This window comes from Empidonax traillii, unplaced genomic scaffold (assembly GCF_003031625.1).
Source record: "Empidonax traillii isolate 1590-97213 ecotype Southwest subspecies unplaced genomic scaffold, ASM303162v1 scaffold874:size323092, whole genome shotgun sequence".
Classification (NCBI taxonomy): domain Eukaryota; kingdom Metazoa; phylum Chordata; class Aves; order Passeriformes; family Tyrannidae; genus Empidonax; species Empidonax traillii.
In genome coordinates, this window is record NW_020956067.1 from 78,406 (window position 1) to 101,702 (window position 23,297).

General features: G+C 38.4%; 1 protein-coding gene across 1 annotated transcript in view; it reads right to left on the bottom strand.

Moving 5' to 3' along the window:
• Positions 1-8,696: 8,696 nt before the first annotated feature.
• Positions 8,697-23,297, bottom strand: part of KCNK13 (potassium two pore domain channel subfamily K member 13) — a 52,778-nt gene continuing 38,177 nt past the window's right edge. The window contains exon 2 of the mRNA XM_027902435.1: positions 8,697-10,220. Coding sequence (XP_027758236.1) covers positions 9,328-10,220 — 893 coding nt within the window. The 3' untranslated portion in view covers positions 8,697-9,327. The remainder of the gene's footprint in view (positions 10,221-23,297) is intronic.

Below are 23,297 nucleotides of genomic sequence, written 5' to 3' on the forward strand. Positions count from 1 at the left end.
AGTAAGTTTAGTGAATTCTCATCACTTTCCTCTCTGCGGCTCTGTTCTACATTGTTGTTTGCTGTTACTATTAACTTATATTTGCTTCCAGAGGCCCCCTTTAGCTCTGTGCTGTAAAGAGCTTACTACAGTTATTGCTGCCAAACAGTTGTGATATAACTCCTCTCATAAGCCCATTTGAAGTTTGTCAAAAGCAAGAGAATGATGGCTTTACTGTATTGACATACTTCCTACAGAGCCTACATTGTATATTTAATGTGTAACTCTCCAGGGTTCAGAGAGAGAGCAGCATGACTTCCCTCCAGCAAACCTTAGCTCAGGCCAGCTTCCCTCCAAGAAAGATTTGCTTATGATGGGTACCTGGTGGGAACACAAAGTACCTTTTTTTTTTTTTTTTTCTGTCAGAAAAACATTTGCTTGGACCATAAGCCAAGATGCCTTAGACAAATGAATAATACACTCCCTCACATTCAACATATTCATTATAAATCCACACAATTTATTTGGGTGTTGAAGCAAGGAAGTTTCTAACATCTGCTGGTTGCAAGGTTCTATTCCTACTGTTCTCAAGGATAAGAATGTTTCAAAAAAGATAATGAACAGGCTAACACATCAAGGGAAGAAAAACCTTTTATCACACACAATAAAATAGTTGTTCTGTGTTTCAGTACTTTTAGCCAATTAGGCTAAATATAAATTAAAATGATATGTATAGAAAAATATTCCATGCTGATGTTTCTCTTTTCAAAATGTATTTTTTAAAAATGTATTTTTATCTGTAGAACAGAAATACATGTTGTGGAGCTAAAAAACACTCAAATTCTTCCATGTGTTGCTGAAGTGCTTTTGTATTTTTCAGACTGAATTCTTCCACCTGATCTTTATATTAGTTTCGTCTACTTCTGTAGCTCTGGGTAGGCAATTATTTTATAATAGGTGACTGTAAAAGGAGACAGTGGAGTTTTATGTTGGAGATCTGGCAAATCAAGATTTACTTTTGTTTGATTTTAAATTTTAACCACTTTTCCACCAACTCACCAGTTGTGAAAATTCTATTGGGATCTGAAAGTTAAATCTATTCTAGCTCATATCTGAGCATCAGGAATAACAATATTGCAATTGCAGCTTACTGTCATTTACACTTTATGAAATTAACACAACATGAGAGCAAAATTGATTGGGGAACAGTTTTCAGACAACAGCATGTACAGAGCAATAGTTTAGTTTCAAACTGGAAGAAGGTTTTGCAAAACTTGCCCTGAGTCCATATTTTATTACTAACTTGGATGATAGGATAGGAAACACAGTTTCAAGTCTGGAGATGAGCCCAGACAGTCAAGTATGGCAAAGATGCTGAAAGACTAGGATTCAAACCAAAATGGATATGGGAAAGGGATCTGAAAAAATAGAAATAATTCAACAACAAAACATGAAACAGTACATAGGCACTAACTGGAGGCACTGCAGTTTAGGTAACAATTTTGCAAAAATAGAATTTGGCATTCATGGCACATGAAAAACTGAAGATGAATCAATAGTGTTTTAAAATGGCAAGCAAGCACCAGCCCAGAAACTAAAGGAACAGGATGTATAGGTAAGATGTGGAAAGTAATCATTCTGCTCCATGCTCTATTAACAGCGTATTTTCTTAGTCACTGTATCTGAGTTTGAGCACTGTAATTGAAAGGAAAATAAAAAGTGGATCAAGGGATCAAGCACAGTCTGGAGCATGGTAGAAGAACTATAGAAAACATCACATATGGAAGGGGATTTTTCTAGTCTGGGATAGCAAAGACTGAGAGGAGCTACTGTAAAAAATGGAAAAGGAAGGGAATATTTCCCTTTCAAAAAGGAAGGGAATATTCTGTTCCTCATATGCAGCATGGCTCAAATGCAAACAATGTGCCTCAGCTGTAGCAAGGGAGAATTAAATTAAGCATCTGAGAAAATGTTTAAAATTAAGATGTTCTGCAAAAGGTTGCCTGGGACAACTATGAAATCTCTAACACTGGAAATTCATTAGAACTTGACAAAGTTCTCCATTTTCTTATCATCATGGGCTGTGGTTTGGGGATTATAATTCTTGTTATTGCACAGACCTATTACATGGTGCCAAACAAGGCCCAGGTCTTCTGCAAATAAGGTGAAACATCTCTGTAATTTTGGTTATTTATGCATATTTGTTAAGTCTTAGGCATCCAAGAAGGTATAAGAGCTAAGGGCAGGGATAGAGCTGTGAATAAAGAAGTTAAAATCCTGAGAGAACAAAGGGATTTTTTTTTTTTTTAAAGATGCTAAAATATCACAATACTTGCTGTTTACCCTTTGGATTTATGCTGCAAGTCTGAGGAGGTGTAAGCTCTGTTTGACACCTTCTCAGCTGATGGAACATTCAGAACATCAGTCTCTCTGTGTGCCTCACTTTTTTTTTCCTCCTGACTTGTTTTGTGTGGCTTTTCTTGTATCTAACAGGTTGTGAGCCTGACTCTCAGACTTTTTCTCAGGTGAGGTGCTAACATTTATCAAAAGGTGTAGGATGTTGATTTTGTGTGAGATGTCATCCCTTCGGGCAATTTTTTTGGAAACTGGCCAATGTTTAAAGGAGATCAGAGACACATGACACATACGTGCTGTCTGACCCCTCGCACTTTGCTTCCAAAAGACATTAAAAATGCTTTAAGAACATCTTATCACTGCCTCTGATACTGATGCAAAAAAAATTCACTCAAATGCCTATGAATGAAAAATAATAAACCCACATCTTTATCAATACATTTAGTAAATGAGGTATGGCTCTGATTTTTTTTTTTTTTTTTTTTGACAGAGATCACTTCCCAGCACAATATTCAGCAGAGACAAACCCCATGGTATATTTGGCTAGCAGAAGGATTTAATGAACTGAGATAAAGATAAATGGAAAGGAAAAAAGGAGGGAGAAGGATCTTCCAGGTGTGGATTGAGAGAAGAAAGCTGAGGGAAAGAATGAACTGACACAAACAGTCAGCACAGAGCAAAATCTACCCTTGCAGAACGGAAGGAAGTTTAATGGAAGATGTGTTATTTGTGACAGTTTTTTTCAGCTGAGGAAATGAATGACTACCAAACAATTCTTAGAGACAATAATTTGAATACTTTCAATTTTAAGCAGGCCTTCATCAGAAGAAGGTTATTATTTTGTAGACCAAATAATGGTCTCTGGGCAGTAACCTAGCACAGAACACAGTACTGCAAGAGCAGAGTTAGCATTTGCACAGCTGGTGGTAAAGCAAAGTAAAAGGCTAGTCACATTTCTTTGGATTATTTTGTAAAGTGGAATTAATTCTTGTGAAAAATGCCAGATAAAGAATCCAGAAGCAAAGTCTTCATTGATTTCAGTGGATCAGAATCCCGAGTGAGAAGCCAGCCAAATCCAGTGTGCAGAGCCAAGCCACAGTGCCATGAATTGCTTGCTAAAAGGGTAATGCCCCTGCCTAGGAGTCTGGGGCAGATAGAGTGACCTTTTCAGTCCTTGACATCTCAAATAAGACTGCCAACAATAATCATATCTAGGGATCAAAATACCCATCTGCTATGTATTAGACTGAGAAAAGCAGCTGCCTGGATGCTATTTTCAAAGAAATGGATTTAACTTAGAGCTAAGAACTCGCCCAAATGCAATAGCTCAGAGGAAGGGCTGTGACTTTCTCTTGGTACGGGGTGGTGGTCAGTATTTCATGTGAGAAATGTACTTTCAGTACACTGTGAACAGACTGCTGTCTGTTAAAGTTCTTTGTTTTGAGCTGTGACTATTCACTAGCAAGACCAAAACTCTTTGGTGAGCTGGAGAAATTAAACTGTGATGTAAACTTCAAGTTAGGATAAAGAGGAGGATTTCAGCAGCTCCAAGCAGTATGTGTAAAGGTTATGTAAGGTTATTTTCATTTTTCTTCATGAGCATCTTTTTCTTCTAAATATATCAAAAAGCAAGGTTAAGTTTTTTCAGATAAGACTACAAAAAAAACCAAACCAAACCAAAACAAAACAACTGACAATGTTCTATGGCTTTTAAAGGGGAATCACTTTGAAAGACATTTCAAAAGATAATGTTTGAAAATTCAGCCATCTTGCCTCTCTATGAGCTTCTGTGTGTATACCTAATAAGAAATCCATTTGAACCTAGAAATTGTACCCTTGCTTGGAAAAAGTTAATTCTGCCTTTCATCAAAGTTCCCCTTTATAAAAAGCTAGGCAGCCTGAGGAAAAGAGTGTTTAATTTAAACCATATCTCACTATTGTGCCTCTCAAAATCTTTGCAGATTTATATTATTTATTCTATTATCACAAATAATTTCAAATAATAAAAACTGCAGGCAAATATTAGAGTGAAACTGTAGAAAAACAAAATACAACTTAAGCCATCTATTCCAGAAGGTTGTTCTTACATTTACTAATGCTCTTAAAAGTCTGCAGTGACAGGGTTTGACATGAAACAGGTCTTTAGGCACAGGTCATCTCAAAAAGCTTCTGACTACTTGGACCTGAAGTGCTATTCTCTGTGTTCACACTGTGTTTCTCTTAAATCTAATAAAAAATAAGACTCTCTTGTCCATCTTGATGAGCAATGGCTTTAATTTTCTTACTGAATTGTGACCTTTTAAGCAATAAGCAGAGTATTGTGTAGGCATTTATTGCTAGTAGACGTTTGGAAAATATGGATCAGGGAAGAGATTGCATTCTTATTTCCTGGATTAAGCAAAAAACTACTCTGAACATTCCCAAATAGACACATCGTACTTGTGTATTTGGCAGCATTTTCTACCCAGAGCAAAGAAAAAACTTGGTGATTCTCCACAGATTGTACACAAAATTGGACAAAATCACTACCTCTTGAAGAATCCAAGAAATTACTATATTAGCTGAGTGTCAGTAATCTAAATCAAAACAAGAAGAGATGCCAATTGTATTGCTTGAAATGCTGACCCTTCTCTCAGCTAAGGCTCACTGAGCTTCTGTTCCCAGAGTGGGGACATCAGTGGGTCACACAAACAGCTCCCCTTCCACAATTGTTGGAGAGAAGTCACCCAAACAACTTAATACCCTTCATCTCCAGAGAAACTTTATTCAAGTATAATGTTAATCAAGAAGCTTTTTTCCCAAGCTGACCTCTTTCTCTTTATTAATTCAGTCTGAGAAATGGAGCTGGTTCAGTTTGCATGCCCAGCCCTACCTTCTCTCTGTTCTTTAATTTATAAATGTGTCAAATACAATTAAAACTGTCAGAGGCCAAGATTAAATCAAACAAACTGTAAACACTGCTTGTGTTATTTGCTTGATGCAAAGCCTTCACCATAAAAGGCTTTCAGATAAATGAATTCAGCTATTAGAGTGCTGCAGCACTGAAACTTTGCTCCAAGTGTTTGAACTTTTCAGGGACACTGTCAGGTCAGCTTACATTCAAAACCCAATACATGGCTGGGATCCTGAAATTGCCTAAGGGAATTAGGTACCTGACTTCTACTGAAAGTCAATGTGTGGTGGGAAGTGAATTGACTTTCAGCAGGAATTAAATGCCTTCGAAAAGTCTGTTCATGTCCTTGCAAAAAGACACCCATATCCTTCAGGGAGATAAATAAATGTACCTGCTTTGACATCTACATACCCAGCAAAGCATCTGATGCACAAATGTTACAAAACCTAAGAGCTATCTTTACTTAATTGTATTTTGGTTAGCAGTAAATACTTCCTTTCAATGTGTAATAATGATATTGTTCAATAATGATATTATTAAGTTGTGACATAACTAAGGCTAACTTCTGGTAGATTACTCCTTTAAGGACTTTCAGTTTCGGTCTGCCAGGCTGCAACCTGCAGTTTAATCCACTGATTTTAGTGGTACTCTTCAAGTGCAGACCTCTTAAGTGCAGATTCAGAGGCTCAATCCATCCAAGGTTTCCACCAAAGCATTTTTGGCTTAAAAACCCACACCCCTATCTCATTAGCCATCATGCAAATCCATAGCAGGCAATAAGGATACTCGTTACTTTTGAAAGCAGGTTTCTCTTGTTGACTGAGATTTTAGTGTTAAACAATTAAAATGTATGCAGCTTTGAAATAAGATCTCTGACTATTGCCTTTAATTCCTCATTGCTACTTTTAAGAGTAATGCAAGAAATGCAATGTATTCTGTATTTTTACTATAACTTATTTTTCACACAGGATGGGCATTTGTCACTCCTAAGCTAAATTCTGCTCTTTTTTGACACATTTAAGTTTATATCTCCACATGTTTTATGAATTTCATAACTTGATGCTACATTATGCACAGAGCATTTTGGGATTTCTCTGTCCAACGCCTTTAGAAAAAACAACTGTAGTAGCACCATGGGACCGGAGTTGGAAATTTCCCCCTCTGATCTTAAAAGTCTTATTATTTATCCCCAAATATTCTCTAAGAATATTAGTCTCCTTGGTAAAGCCACCTCATTCATTGTGTAGCGTGGCTGCTGTAAGACGAACTCAATGGCAAAATCAGAGGTGTTTTAGGTACAGGATGACATCACTATACAAGATGGCACAGGGACAGAATATGCCAATCCTTTATCTCTGGAACAGCAATTCACATCTGAATAGAGGCGTTCAGTGCAGTTATTCCCTCATTATCCTCAGTGGACAGGAAATTCAACAACAAAAACAGTGCAGAGAGCCTTGCAACTGGCAGGCTCGTGTCATAAAGAAGGCAGTGCTTGAGAGAGCAGAAGGTCAGGATTCAATGAAAGCAGAGTTAGTGTACACCAGTGATCTCAGACAGCCTTGCCAAATCTCCTTGATATATTTATTATTTAATATTGATTATTTAGAAATATTATATATTTATTTATATTTATATAAATATAAATAAATATTGACTATTTATAAGTCCCTTGCTTTTGCAACCATAGATGTTTTCAGATCTGTTGAAAACAGCTGATAGGATCCCTCTGTGGTGATGAATAACCAAGGCTTAGTACCACAAACAATGAAACAGAACAACATAACTGTCTGATGTCTTGAGAGCAGTTGAAACCATCTGGAGGCATCTTAATAGTCCTAAACTATTTCTGCTAGTTGGCAGCATGAGAAATACATCAGTAACAATGAGATCTTAGGGTTATAGGCTGTGAACAGAGGCATTGCTGAAAGAATTTGAAAAGAAGGCTTCAGAGTAGTACTTTTCTCTTTTTATATCCAAGTATTTTTATTCAGTGAGGTTGAGACAAAGAACGTCTTGGGATAAAAAAAATAAAAAAGTATAACAATGTAATGGATCTCGGGTATTATAATATCATCTAAATTAACTCTGTGGCAAATTTGCTAATACAGAACCCCACAAAACCAAATAGGACCGCTTTTCTCAGCAAAGTTAGGGTTTGGGAACTGGTTCAGATGATACGTGGATGCAAATATGAAGGGATACTGCTATGGCTATTCCACTGCTGCACAGCTGAGTTGATAGGTATCAGAATTTGGACTAATGACTTCAGCTGTAAGTTTTCTTTGTAACTAAGGTCAGCAGGATTTGAATTTAAATCAGGATTTTACCTCTAATAAAGTCAAAAGAGACTGCAATTCTTTTCACTAGTTAAGTACATTTGTTGACTATCTGGGGTTAGTTTATTATATGAAAGAATTCCAAGCTTTTGTTTTCAAATTCAAATATTGCTTTAAATGAGTATCAAAATGTTATTCTACAATATTAGAAACCTAAATAAAAGAACTTTTGGCCAGAATGAAGAAATAGGATATGATATTAATTCCCAATACAAATTAAACTGAAGAGGCTACTTGCATTGCTCTGTACAAGAGAAAATGAGAACTACATAATGGTGTTTTAAATTTCCTAAAATTGTAGTATTCTGGAAGGCTTTCTGGCTGTGAGGCAACATTTAGTCCTGATGCATGTACTATTCTTTTCCAGTCCTTTGTGACCAATTCTACTTATTTACACTCTCATATACTATTTAGCTTTAATGCATTGTGTGGTTAAAGGAGAAACAGGAATTCAGCCCAGTCTTCCTTAAACTCTTGCTAGACTTTATGTTAATTTGATCACTTATTTCTCCAGTTACCTAATGAAAAGGGTGATTTCACTGTCATTAAAGATCACCTCTTTTCCTGTTTTCATGTTCTTTTCACTGTTATTATTCTTGTCATTGAAATTTCCTTTCTACTCACAATGAACACTCAGAACATTTCATTGAGAAAAATGAGGAGTTAAACATTTTCTACTTCCCTAATCAAGACCCTGCCATTATCATCACCAGAAGTCAGAGAAACAGGTGAAGAATGACAGAATTACGTGAAAGACAAAAAGGACACTGCCAAAATTATTCTGTGATCACAGTCATTTATAATAATACCTGGATGCTGGCATGACAATGTAATTGCATACTAAAGCCTGTTGTGTAAACTCAGTTACTAGTTGCACTGCACAATGCTGATACTCAATTGTCACAATTGAGCCAAATATGAGAAGAAATTTGAAAAGTCTTTGATTGCTACTGTCGAATAATTCATACCACTCATAAATACATCAGTTTTTAATTTAATTTGATATTTTTGAAAAAGAAAGCCAGTGATTCTAGAAGAAAAAGTAGCCTCAAAAAAAAAAAAAACAAACCACAGAAAAAAAAATAAAAAGAAAAAAATCATGTTTCGCAAATGAAGAGAAGAAAACAAAAGTAGGATAAATTTTTATTCTATCACTTTTGAGAGTATCCTCTTAAAGGAAAGACTAAATTAAATTCTAAGGGCAAAGTTCTCTCCTCATTCACATCACAATAGCTCCAGAATATACCTACCAACTTTAATACTATTTTTCATTAAATTAGGTCTGCAATATCACAGAAAAAGGCTGATTCCTCTTTTGGTCTCAGATAAACTACTTTCAGGAAACAGGTATGATGAGAATAAGACAGAAAGCTCAAAAAAAAAACCTTTGAATTAAGAATGTGTTCAGTAGACACACTTGGTTTCTCTCCATCACACATATTTCTTATCCTGAAATCTGTGTCTCACATAAATGGAAAAGAATAGGAATGGAAATTTGATCTGAAGGCTAAATTAAATTCCTTCTGCAGTGACCTTCTTGAGAAGTAGAAGGATGGGAAATAAAAAAGATTGGGATTGGTGCAATTCAAAAACATTAAGAGACAGCCCCCAAAAAGTGTCAGAGATCTTCTGTCAGGAGTATGCCCTTCACATCCATCCCAGCCTCTGGTGCACTCTCCCTAGCTATTTCCACTTGATTCACATTGTTTCAATACTTGCTGAAATGGTTCACATTGTTTCACTGTTATTACTGTTATTATTTTACCTATCCACACTGGTCTCTGCCAATCTGTTATTCATAATTGCCAGGGCTCCAACCCCACCAGAGAATCCATTTTGCTTTGAATTACAGCTCATTTGCCTTGGATACCCATTAGCAGTTTCTGACAGCTGTTTCTGCATGATGGCCAATGAGACTTTATTTGAAGCCAGGAAATCTTTCATGGAGATCATCTCTCCTGACAGACGGCGTCCATCTGTGTCACTCTCATTGACAACATCGGTCTCGATGGAGATGTTTCTCTGGCTGCGCACATTTCCAGGCATTACCACGTTCCTCCGTGAACGAAATAATCTTCTTTGGCATCTGTGGCAGCACTTGCAGGACAACTTCTTTAATATCCAGTTTATGGATTGTTTGATCACAATAGAGATCACATTGAATAACGAATAGATGCAGCACACCCCCATGAGTATGAAGACAAAATTGCCAAAGCGGTAAAGGCCTTGGCTTTCATACTTGATGTTCTGGCTACTGACCAGGTCACCAAAACCTATGGTGCTGAAGGCCACGAAGCAGAAGTAAAGTGAGTCAAAGTAACTCCACTCTTCAATCGGTGTGTACATTGCAGAGGCACAGCAGGAAATGATGAGTGATGCTACACATAAAATCAGCATGACGTAGTACACAGAGGGCTTCCAGCCTGCCAGGCTGTCCACCTCAGATGTCCCTGAGCCCCGCCGGCTGTTGTGAGGGAGAACGCCTTTCCTCCTCAGCTGTCTTTCGTGGCAGGACTTCATGACATAAGCTATGACTGTGATCAAGCGTTCCAGGAACAGGTTAAAGAACAAAATGGTCCCTGCACATCCTATAAGGCCATAAAATATCAGAAAAATTTTGCCTCCAACGGTGGCTGGGGTGGTCATACCAAACCCTGGAAGACAAAACAAAACAGTTGAAAAAAAATAAACCTATAGGAAATATAAACCACGTCAGGAATTTCATCACGTGCAAGACCAGCAAACTGGCAGCAAATCCCTGTGGTACAGCTCAGCTCTGCAAAAAAGAGAGGACACTCTCCCCAGTTGCAACCCACTTGTGCTTGACCTTGTCCCAGCTGCAAGGGGAAGGAACGCATGCCACTATTTCCTGCAGAATCAGAATGAAACAAATAAAAAAAAAATAAAAAAAAATAAATAAAAAAAAAAAAAAGCAGAAGAAAATGCATGGGAAAGAAAAGAGAGTTTAGTGGAGATCTGAATTTTGGTTGGGTTGCTAGGTTCACTCTTTCTCTCTTTGTGCCATGGATTGCTTCCAGGCTTTGGAGTTACCACACCTGCTTTCTTCTCTCAGGTGCTGTTCTGCAGCAGGGGTCTGTCCTGGGGATGGCTCTTACGTTTTAGGGGTCCATCCTCACCAAATCTTTGTAACACAAGCTGAAATTTTTCTGAGGCTCACCTGGCTCCTGCTGTAAGTGCAGGTGGTGCATCACCCAGCACTCAGCACCCACTGTAGCCTAGGCTGGGGGCACACACCGGCCCTCAACAGGATCAGCAGACCCTCATGAGGATCCCCAGTAGGCATTAAAGATGTTCTGCATCTGACTCTGGTGTCTGTCACCCATTATCAACCTCTTTTAAAATCAGCATTGCTGAATTTTTCCTATTTCTTTGTGTCCCACTCCACTGCTCAAGTCTGAATGTGAGTCTTATCAGAAATCTCCTCTGCTCTCATTCCTGTAATGGGATTTCTCAGGCCAGAGCTGCTTCAGTCTTCTCTCATATCCTTCCCATCCTCAAGCCTGAAAACAGTAATTTTGCTTCAGTTAAAGCTGTTGATAAGACAACCTTGCTTTAATAAGATACTAGTAAAGAATAAAAAACATGTTCAGAACATCATTGAGTAAATTGGAGTAACATTCATGAGAAATCTTTGCTGCTGTTTTATTAGGATTAATAAGGGATTACATAACTGACCAACTAAACCAAAACAATCTTGCTGAGAGGACAGAAAAATCATGCTGGACATGAGACATTATTTGTTATTTTCTCTTTCTAACTACAAGACGCTGATTATGAAATAAAGATATAAGGCTCTTGGAAATAAAGGGAATTGTATTTAATGTGATACACTTGTGCTTGGAAGACAAGACAAATGCATTGCGAAAAGACCATCTTTCCATCAGTGCTGAACTATTTTCCTCTTCACTGAAGATCTGCTATCAACACAGACTCCTTTCTAATGGTCCTCACACCGCTAAGGGACAGCCCTTGGCTTCACCCCTCCAGCACAATCCCTGCTAATAACAGCTCCAAACGTGGGCTCCCAAGGGTCACTGCACTTTTGCCTGACCCACAATCAAAATGCAGCATCAAGGGGTCCTACAGGAGGTTCCAGCCTCCTCATTAAATTTCTGTGCTAGAGAGAGCTGGACTGCAGCTCTGTGGGGGTGTCACATAACAAGAGACAAAGGCAAAACGTTCTTCATGACAAGATCTTTTTGCTGTTGTTCTTCTTGGCACACAAATATTTCCTCTTGCTTTTCACCTTCCCGTTCTGGTTCATGACCTGATGCCCCTATAATCCTAGTTTTGATGCTTATTTTCTGTGCAGGCTGGCTTATATGCAAGTCATGACCTCCACCCTGTGGACAGACGTGTAAAGACCAATGGACAAGAGGAATTTTCCTGCAGCCTTGGGGGATCTGCCCAAAGCAGCGGCGGGGAGGGCAGTGAGGGGCTGCCACAACCCTGGCCCACCCTGTTCCTTGAAGAAGAGAAGCAGCTGCAGGCTGGGCAGAGATGGAAAGGGGAGGATCCTCTGGCACAGGGTGAACAGTGTTAGGGACTGGCATGCATCTCCCGCAGCAAAAAGCAAATGCCCTGGAAAGAAAAATGCAGTTAAGGCTCACACCCTGCATGGCTTTAGGCTTTTGGACTGTTAAAATTTGCAGTTGTCAGCAAAGAGCCTCAGAGACTTTGCTGTTAATCTGCTTTCATTTTGAAAACTGACTAGTGATAACCAGACTTTTCTGTTGTTCTTTTTAAACAGTTCATTATCAATAGTAGAACTCCACTTTTCATTCCATTAGTTTCATTGCTTTATTTCTTTAGAGGCTTTGATGAAGACATTTGTGTAAAAGCTTTTTGAAAGTCCAGGTACACTGTAATTTTTGTGAGGTGTGACTTCCCTCTGCAAAAGCTGCATCACCTTTTTAAATGTCCTGACTTAATATATTCTTGTTTACACTTTCCTAATGTGCCCCTATGGAAGACAGACTTTTTGACTCATGGTTTCCAGGAACATCTTTGCAGCCTGTTCTACAAATTATTGTTACCTTTTGTGCACCAGACCTGATTTTAGGCTATAAAGCACATTCTGTTACGCAGCATTTTCATGTCTGAGTTCTTTCGTAAGTCTTTCACAAAAAGCTTCGGTCCTGACAGTTTGAAAGACACAACTCAAAAATGAGAAATAGAAGAGAAACCAACAGTCAAATACATCACAGGTAAATGACTTAGTGAACAATGACAGTACCAATCTGACTCATAGAGCAGAACAGTGAAGGAGCGAGAAGTTACATTGCAGATTGGGAAGCAAATACAGAATGAAATTATGAAATTGTATAAAGGAGGAAATAAAAGCAGTGGCTGACACTTGGAGACTATTTGAAAATACAAAATTGCTTCTTGTGATGAAGAAATAAAAACAGGAAGCAATCTCAGGAAAAAAATGCTGATAATTTTATAGTATGAGAGAATGCTGATCAAATTCACTGAATTTTATTTTACAAGTTGGGTGGCATCTCTTGAAAGAGTTGTTTTAAGTAGCAATTGAAATTATAGTTAATCAAGTGGGAATTAGATCATTCTGAGTTGGAAAAATTGAATGTTTTTAAGGTACTAGAAAGTGTTTTGATGGATTTGTTAGACACATCTGCAGACATGGCATTGTAATATTACCATTGATAGAAATGCTGACAAATCCTAACGTTAGCAGCCCAGCAATGAAGGCAGACTTCTTAGTAAAAGTTTCCGTTCCTATTTTGAAATCAGTATGGTACTGCTTTGCCTGTGTCCCACGATTCATTGACCACTATAAACTGGTTTTATCTTTCCTAATATTCAGCTGAACTAAGTACATTCCTTGTAGCTTCAATTTTCTTTCAAGTTGGAAGGAATTTATACTCCAAGTAGAGTCACTAAAAGTTTTCTAAACATACGTCCTATGCAAAACAAATTTTCAGATTTTGTTTTGGCAGCAAATTCTCTATTAGGCAGTCTGTTAGTGCAAAACATTATAAAACCCACCTGTGTGTTCAGTTTATATGGTGTGGACATTCCAAAAGGACAAACTCATACAAAAGAAAGATTGAAAAGTGAAATAGCATTGATAGTATAATATAATCATCCTTCATGATTTCCTGAAGTAAGTACTGGGTATAAATGGAGAAAAGCAAGCAGCTATAATTCTTATCAATAGCCAGTTTGATAAGAAGGATTGAGGTCCAACAGGAAATTCTCCTAAAGCAGAATCCTCCAACAGAGGGCAAACAGTAAAAAATGTTAAGTAGTCTCAATCTAACAGTAAAATTATTATATTGAAACCTAACAAGAGGAAACAGGCATCAACTTTTTATAACTAATCAATTCCCTCCCCAAAAAAATCTGGTTCCTCTCTTTCCTTTCCTCAATACCTTGATCTATCAGCCCCTGAAAAATCTAGAAAAGCTGAATTAAAACACCTTTCTCCTCCAACAGCCATCCCTCTGCTATGAGGCTGTGCAGTGTTCCCATCCAGACCCTCTCACTTTGCCCAAGTCCCCCAGACGCATCACATCCCATTCCCCATAACAGCCAGGGTGCACAGCCCAGGGGACTCATATCACCCACATCCTGGCATGTCACACACACAACACTCAGCCTCAGAGAATCCAGCTCCCTATTTCAGGCCAATATTGGCTCATTTCATCTTTTCTGTTGTAAACTGCTTCAGTGCCACCAACCACTGTAAGCGTTTTTCCTGGATCATTACCCACATTTATCTCTCTCTGCCTGGTGATATACAGTTGGACATTCTGTGTTTTAATTCTATATGTCCTGACATTCACAGGTTGCATCAATTTAAACTTTAGTTTTCATTTCCTGGTGCACTTGGTGCCATGAGAGACTATGAGAAACAGTTCATCAAACCTAATCCCTCGTGAATGAAGCCTGGAGTGCCTCATACGGTGTGTATGTAGGAAGACTAGGACAGACATATAGATTTCAAGTTAATTTTATCTCACGAGGTTGGGTCTCTCTATCGTTCTGCAAAATCTCTCTCTTTTCTGAGAGGTTTCATTTCCTTTTTGAATGTGTGCAGTTTGCTGCTCCTGCCCTTCCCACAAAGAGGAAGTGGGTAGAAAGAGGGGGCAATGCTATAGCAACAATAATGAATCATTGTGAAGTCAGAATATAAATATCATCAGAAAACAGCATTCCAGTGTAGCCTACAATCAGAACTCTTTGTGATGTTGTGTCTGTATTCCTTATGTATTTTGTATTTATTTGTTTATCAGCTCTACTTTGGAAGTGATTCACTAGGGAAATTATGAATTTCACCAGTGGAACAGACACAAGTACATTATTGAGGATCATGACAGGTGTGAACCAAACTAAACAGGATCAACACATTCTGCAGTGAACTATCTTCATAAGGATGTTTTGTGCTTCTAAAAGAGGGACAGAAGAAACAACTCTAACAGAAGCTGTACTTCAAAGACTTGAGAAAATGTCCTGTACTGTGCCCTGTTCTGACAGTGTGCAGACACTAATAATTTGGCAAAATTCACTTCTGCCATGATAGCCTACTCTGATGCTCTCTGAGCAGAATAAGTTGTCCTAGCAAAACTAGTTTATTGGAGTAATTCTCAGCTGTAGGGACTCTTAAAGCAACAGCTAAAGTACTCTCAAATATCGTTACATCACTGCCCTTATGACATCGCTATATCAGCAAGTCTGTAACAGTGTCCTGTTCCAGGAAGGAATGAGGACATTAAGTCCTTCTTTCCAGAAAGAGAAGAAAAAGACTCATTTCTGTGAGACTTCCACTGTGTAGGAGGACACAACCATGGAAGCAGGCACAGTGCTGTCACAGAAAACAGCAGCTAAAAGCTAAGAGTTTGTTGCTGACAGCAACAAACCTGCACTTAGGTCCAATTTCTGATATGAAAAAAAAATCTCTAGTGTCATTTATTTTTCTAAATCTATGCAGAAAACCACACATACACACACACACAGACACCTCTGGGATTTCCCATCAGTGGAAGATCAGCATCTGAACTGTGTGGATGGCTGGTGAGACACATCCATGCATGTTGTCACAACCACTAATTTCAACATCTTGATCCTCTCTCTGACGAGGAGGGGAGGATGAGCTGGCCATGAACCTTTCCTTTACTGCAACAATTATTTGACAAAACAGTATTTTACTGGGGACAGCCTGGTGTGTGGTAGCATTTATATAATTGGCAATGCTATTTTCTTGTGCAGATGGCTACGTGGGGGAGAAAGGCTCACCCTGCCCAGGGAGGCAGGGATACATGGCTATAACAGCACTCCTTTGTGCTGTATGCTCTTCTATTTCCAGAACTACCTGCCCGAGTGCTCTGAACCTCCTGCCTGGGCATCTTCAGCACTCCAGAGCCGTAAAAGCTGGAAATGTCTCCAGGGCTATTATAGCTGAGTCATATCTGCAGACAGACTGCTATGATGAGTGCCCAGCTGTTTGGTGACCTGGGACCTGCCCTGAGTACTGTGACTTCCATCTGTGCCAGTCTGCACCTGCAACATCATGCACAGGCAGGATGAGAGATGTAATCTTCTGCAGAGCTCCAAGCAGGGTTCAGTCCATTCCTAAAGGACAATACTCATGCTGAAATTACAGCTATAAGGTATAGATGAAACAATAAATACAGTTACCCAAATACAAGCTACACTTTCTCATATTGAGATTTTTTTCTCTCTCAAACTTTTTTGAAGACTTGTCACAGCTAACAGCACTCCTGCCAGTTTCAGTGAGGCTGAAGGACTGGAGAGAGATAACGCTTCAAGGACTGCAGGAGTCATGTGCTCAGTCTGGGCCACCACGGGGACTTATGTAAGAGACTGTGCATAACATAAGAGATTGTGCTTACCCTCTGAGAAAAGGCTTTTGCAAATCCAACTCTGTGACAAAAATGTAGGCTAGTGTTACACCAAGTGTGAATGGGACTTTAAGGTTAGAAACAACAAAACCTTGGGCTTTCACTTATTTGTTCTGGAAAGCATCAGAAAAGCTGGTTTTGTGTTAGTGTGTGTGATAATGCCTGTATTTAACACAGCAAAGTTCAGCTCACAGTGAGCCACTGTTAGAACCTGTCTGGAGAGCTGGGTACCTGTTACTGCCCTTCTTCTCTCACTTTACATACAGAAACTGTATGTTCTGCTTTGAACAGAAACCTAGCTTAAGAAAAGCTTCCAATGCTAAGAAATCTAAAAGACATCTATCAATTTTAATAGACACCTTGACAGGTCTGTTGGCACCACTGTTATAATGTCTGTGTGGCCCTTAATCATACATGATGCTTTGGGAGCCTGTAATTTTCATCACTATAAGTTTTTTACAGAAGATAATTTATGAAAACCTTGTCATTCTGCTTTATGTGATTAAGGTTAATATTTTATTTAAGGTTCACTCCAGGTCTTCTGTAAGAAATGTACACAGCCTTGTTACAGCTCCTGTGTGATAAATTCAATGTATATACGTTTTACGCCTACCTTTGGGTTTCCATTTATAATTTTAATGTAGTTTTTGATGCTAGAGGTGTTATGCCTAGTACCTTTCCATCAGCCCCAGATAGATTTGTAAGTCTGTACATCTTTGATGTTACTATAGGGGTAGAATAGGGCTCAGTTTTGAAATACCTTATTGCTATTTTTGACTTTCCTTGTAACAGTCATTTAAAGGTTTGTCCAGTTTTTATTTAGACTCAAAACACAGAAACATTTATCTAGTTAAACAATATACATTTTATTAACATTTGTCTTCAATATTTAATCACATCTTAATTTTAATATGTTGTATGAAAAGGTACTTGTGCCTGCATGTGCCTGAAACCAAGACAACCTGAAAACCTGTTCTGAAATATCCTTAACAGCTGCTGCTTTGGTAAGGGTACAGTAATACTGATGAGTGTTTGTTCTGGGGACAAGATTCATATCTATGCAAAACTGAAAAATACATACAATTGCATCTGAATCAAATCGATATACATGTATAGAAACCTTTTTTTCTGTGGAACAGTGTACCTCACTAACAAATAACAGTAACCTCAAGCCATTATTCACTGTGGCAGGATAATAATTCATCTGAATCGTGAATGTAATTAACATTGTTCCAAGGGTTTGTTTGCAGTCAATCAGTCTGTATAAACATAATAACTCCAGCTATCAAGGAATAGGAACATAATGCTGTGTACTAATTGAGCTACAGGTTCATCTACACTAAAATTTTCTTTTTAAATAATACAAAGCTGCTTGTATTTTAAGAATTTTCAAAGGTCTGTTTAAATTTGCTTATTGTGAGTTTTATTGTTGGCATATACAGTTTTTCTCTGGAGTAAAGCTTTATCGTATCTTCTCATTTAGGGGATAAAACTATGGGAAATAAGGCAGGTTTTTGGTTCACCTCTGCTGAAAAAAACAAGTGGTGTCTGTTTGAATCCTCTTCCCTGGCTTTAAATACAAACAACTTTATGCAACAATGTCCCTTGTGGTTCAACTAAAGCAAAAAGACCTCATCTGTGAGTGTTAAGCTCAAAAAAGTAAGGAAAAAAAATCTGCAGCATTACAGGCTGTAAGGAAGCTGGACACAGATAAGAAAATTACATTTTCAGTAGGAGAGGAAATAGTGTATGTGCAGGTGTGTTTGTGTGATTACATTTTCCTAATCAATTTCAAGTCTTATCTTGATGGCAGAGAGGAAGGTTGGTAGCCATCACTACCAGAACCACCACGTGCCAAGGGCCTCAGCCTTGCTACCTCCAAGGAAAAAGAAACCTCACCCAGAAAATTAGGTTGGCCTAATGCTTGGATACGTCAAACTGAAGGACTGATCAAAGAAGCATAGCATAAAAGACAGCACAAGCACTGCTTTAGTTCCTTGGAGACTGACAGAAAGCTCCAAAAAGCTAAGAATAAAGGCAAAAAAATTCACAGTTTTCAAGCAGGTGCTGCAGGAAATATAAATATAAAGCAATGCCCACGAGCTCACACCACATAGAAAAGGCTGTTGGCATGGTGTATAGTAAGGATTTAGAAATATTCCATATAAAAGCAGAAACAGATATTAATATTGTGATTAAAATTACAAAAACTGGCAGACAGTGATGACAGCCAACATTATCAGAGATTTCAGTGATTATTCATCACTGAATATATATCACTGAGAAGTGACAGTTCTGTGAGTGCTTGTGATGAGCATATGATGATGAACTTCTGTTTGATCAGCTCTGAATTTCTTACCCATTGATCTGTGTCTCAAAAGCTAGGAGTTACAAAAAGGGCAAAGGCAATTTCTCACCTTTTTGACATTTTGAAAGCAAAAAATTATGCTGAGGGGGCTGATGGATGGACACGGGAATAAAATCTGAGTTTGTCAAGTAATCATAGAATCACAGAACGGTCTGGGTTGGAAGAGACCTTCAAAGATCCTCTCATCCAATCTCCCTGTCATGGGCAGGGACACCTTCCACTAGAGCAGGCTGCTCAACCTGAGTAATGTCAGGCTACTCCAAAGACTATACCACCTAACATCTATTATTTTCACATTCTGCTTATGAAAATAGTGAAGCTGAGAAAGATTTTACTAATTATGTTTATCCCAAAACTGCAGTATTACCTATTTAATTAATTACATATTCTTTAAGAGGAAGAAGAAATGCACAGATAACTCCAAATACAGTATACTTGATTCATTTTAAAACCCTTGAAAAATTGACAAAGGAAAGTCCTGGCTCTTTCTAGAAGTTTTGAAGATGCCAGCTGTACTGGTAATAAGTTTAAACACTTCTAACCTCTTCATTCACAGTGCTTATTCCCCATCTGAGCAGCACGTTTTGCTCTGGAAAAGAAGTACATAATTAATTAACAGAATTTCTTAGGACGGAAAGTGTCTGGTGGCTATCTCTGTGAAAAGAAATCTGAACGTTTTGAGGACATTTATAAAGTTCTTTCTGCACTAAAATGACTCTGTGACATCTTTGGTCTCTCTATAATGGCTTCCTGGAAGCCACGTTCAAAACAGTTTGCCATACACGAAAAAGCAATAGTGCTTTGATACGGCATATAATGTACATGCTGAAAAAACAGGTGCAAAATCCCGTGTCACAAAGGACTCTATTTTAAAATAAAAAGCCTGTTAGTGAAGTAGCTGAAGAGGCAGAGTCTATTAGACTTCCAGAAGAGCCTTGTTTTCTTCTGAAAACAAGGTTTGTGAACTACATAGAAAAAAAAAATAAATTCACACATCCAGAAGCTGAAGAAATTAACGGTTTCAAAGTCACAGCAACTTTCTTAACAGCTAGAGAAATGAGTCGCATTCTGCAAAAGACAGTTTTAAATGATGTGTTTTCAAATAATTCTCAACACATATGATGCAGAACGATGTGGACTGAGAAAAATTACCCCTGTTTCAACAGCATACACAGACCGCAACTGTCAAACTCCCACAAGTGCAAAACATAGAAAAAAAACCAACCCCCACCAGGCTGTTGCTAGGAGTATAGTGTGACTTAAACATGTACTAATATTAAAATGTTGAATGACCAAATTTGCTGGTCCAGTGCAAAAATATTTTGTGAAATAACCAGGGGAGCTGTAGAACAAAAATTGTCTACTAACTATTCCAAAGCACTTGACTTCATCAAGGTTATAAGAGCTCCTAAGGTGCTGATACTTTAATGAAAACTATGGCTGACATGGTGATGCTGTATTTCACTGTGTCCTAAGTGTTGCTGCCTTCCAGGACTTCTGGGAACACTAGAAAACTCTGTATCACACACACTGGATTTGACAAAACCAACCACTGTCCCTTCCTCTCTGGCCTCCCATAAAGTGAAAATCGGTTAAAGTATTTTTTGAGAGATATATTTTAAAGATGGGATTTTAAAGTTTAACTTTGAATAAAATTATGTTTTTAAAATGTCACAACGAATGTTTTCTTAGAAGTGGTTAAAGAAAAACTAGCAAAAAAATAAAACAAGCCACCAGTTTTCTTGCACTCTTGATGTTTTGCTTACAAACATGACAATAACATTCTTTATCAGATGCAGGTCTGGGCTTGTTAAAACATGTTTTTATATAGTCATGATATGTTTATGGCTTTATGATTTATGTTTTTCAAAATGCACCACTAATAATTCTCTTAAGAGAAGAATTGGAGTAACAAGCCTTAAGTAATTCAAATGACCACTTGGGAGGTGGACCTGTGTGAACCTCATGAAGTTCAACAAGGCCAAGTACAAGGTCCTGCACCTGGGTCAGGGCCATTCCAAACACAAATATAGGCTGGGCAGAGAACAGATCGAGATTAACCCTGGGGAGAAAGACTTGACTGTGTTTGTGGGTGAAAAGCTCAACATGACCCAGCAATGAGTGCTTGCAATCCTGAAGACCACCCTTATCCTGGGCTACATCAAAAGAGACACGGCCAGCAGGTGAAGAGGTGACTTTCCCTTTCTGCTCTGCTCTTGTGAGATCCCACTTGGAGTACTGTGTCCAGCTGTGGGGTTCCCACACAAGAAAGATGTGGACGTTGTGGAACAAGTCCAGAGGAGAGCCATTAGGTTGATGCCAGTGCTGAAACACATCTCCTATGAAGACAGGATGAGAAAGTTGGGGCTGTTCAGCCTGGAGAAGTGAAGGCTCCAGGGAGATCTTAGAGTAGCTTCCTGTACCTAAAGAGGGCTTACAAGAAAGCTGGAGTGGGACTTTTCACAAGGGCATGTAGGGATAGGACAAGGGAGGATGGCCTAAAGCTGAAAGAGGCTAGGTTTAGATTAGATATTAGGAAAAAATTCTTTACTATAAGGGTGATGAGACACTGGAACAGTTTGGTGGACTTCCCATCCCTGGAGGTGTTCGAGACCAGGCTGGATGGGGCTCTGAGTAGCCAGAGTAACCCAGCTTAGCAAACTACCCCAAGAATTGTACTGTCAGTAACCAGTCCAGCTGCTTGACCATCTATAAGTCATTACTGCATACCACATGCAGTATTTGCCAGTGCAGAATGCCTAGCAATATCTTTCCCTCCTTGTTAAATCCTGCTGTGGGTGCAGCCTGTAGGTTATCATGTTTTGTTAGATCTTCACTAACTGAGCTTATTGAAAATCATATTAATTTCTGCTTCCATGCCATTAGTAAATTTGTTTTGTAAAAGACCTGGTTGTTGCTCAGGTTACTCAGAAGCTCTCTTTGTTCACTCTGGCGATGAGTTTTACTTATTTCTTAAATCCTGTTTCCTACTTATGTTAAGCATCAGTCTTTGCATGCAAACAGTAAAGGCTACAGAAAAGTTTCAGAAAAGAAGTTAGAAGAAAGCTCACTGTGAGGTCCCCAGGTTTGTGGATGATACTGAGTTTGTTTCAGAAACCAAGTGCCACTGATAGAAGGAAGGATTTCACAGAAGGGAGTGAGTTTGCAGAAAGCTAGCAGGTAAACTTCAGTGTAAAATGTAGGAAACATAGTAAGGGAAAAATAATTTAAATAATTTAAACCATGCCTATATAATGCTTGAGTCAGACCAGGCTGTTTCACCATAGGTAGATCAAGACAGAAGGAAGAAAGGAAGGAAGAAAGGAAGAGAAAGAAAGCCAGGAAGAAAGAAAGAAAGAGAGAAAAAAAAAAAAAAAAGAAAGAAAGAAAGACAGAGGGGAAGGAAGGAAGGAAGAAGGAAGGAAGAAAAGAAAAAGGGCACAAAATAGAAACAAGGGCATCATTTGGCTGCTTTGTAAGAATCCTGATGAAAACACCTTGAACTGCATTCAGCTCTAGTCTCTATAGAGCTTCACTATTTAGAGCATAATGGGCTAAGGCTGGATTTGATTAAGGGTTGCAAAATCCATGCAGCAGAAAAGTTGAGTTAGAGTATGGTATTGCCCAAATTCTGAAATACCAAAACTAGAATATCATTCAATGAAACAAATAAGAAACTGGTTCAAAACTTATGGAAAGCTATAGGAGCAAACTCAAAAAAGAATTGGACAAATTCTTAGACAAAGGGTCCACAAATAGAGAGTAGTGGGAATAGAGTCACAAGTTACCTTCTAACCTCCACATCCAATGATTTTGGATGCTGAGGGAGTACAGGGGGTATGGACCTGTGACTTTGACCAGGCTCTCACCCCCAAATGATGTCACCTTCTGCTGCTGCTGGAACAGAACATGGGACCAAAGGATTTGCATGTTACTCCAACTCTGCTGAAAATTCTGTCCTTCCTCCCTCCCAACTTCTCCTTTTGTCTTGGCTTAGATATTATAACTCTGCTGTGTTCCTTTGCAAAAGTATTAATTCAAGCTCAGAAAATCATTTGTACCTTCATTACTTCATAAAGCATATATCTAAGAAAATACCTACTATTAAAACATCTATCTTAGAAACACCTAATTAATATGCTTCCAGTAGAGATCAAACATGACACACTTACTGACACAGTAAAAAACACAGAGATGAGAGAGGCTGGGCTGATTGACATCATCCACAGGATTGAATTTTGGGTATCTCCTCCCAAACAAGTTTTCAGGTGAGAACCAATCTATCCTCATAAAATTATTAAGGGATATTATTAAAGCAAGATTACTTTACTTCATGTCAGTTTAAATTGGAGAACAAGATTCTATGGCTAAAAATATATAGTTTGAATTGCAAATCATTGTATTGTCTCCATACGTTAGTAGGGTATGTATTTCCTTTCAACACAAAATATTCATGA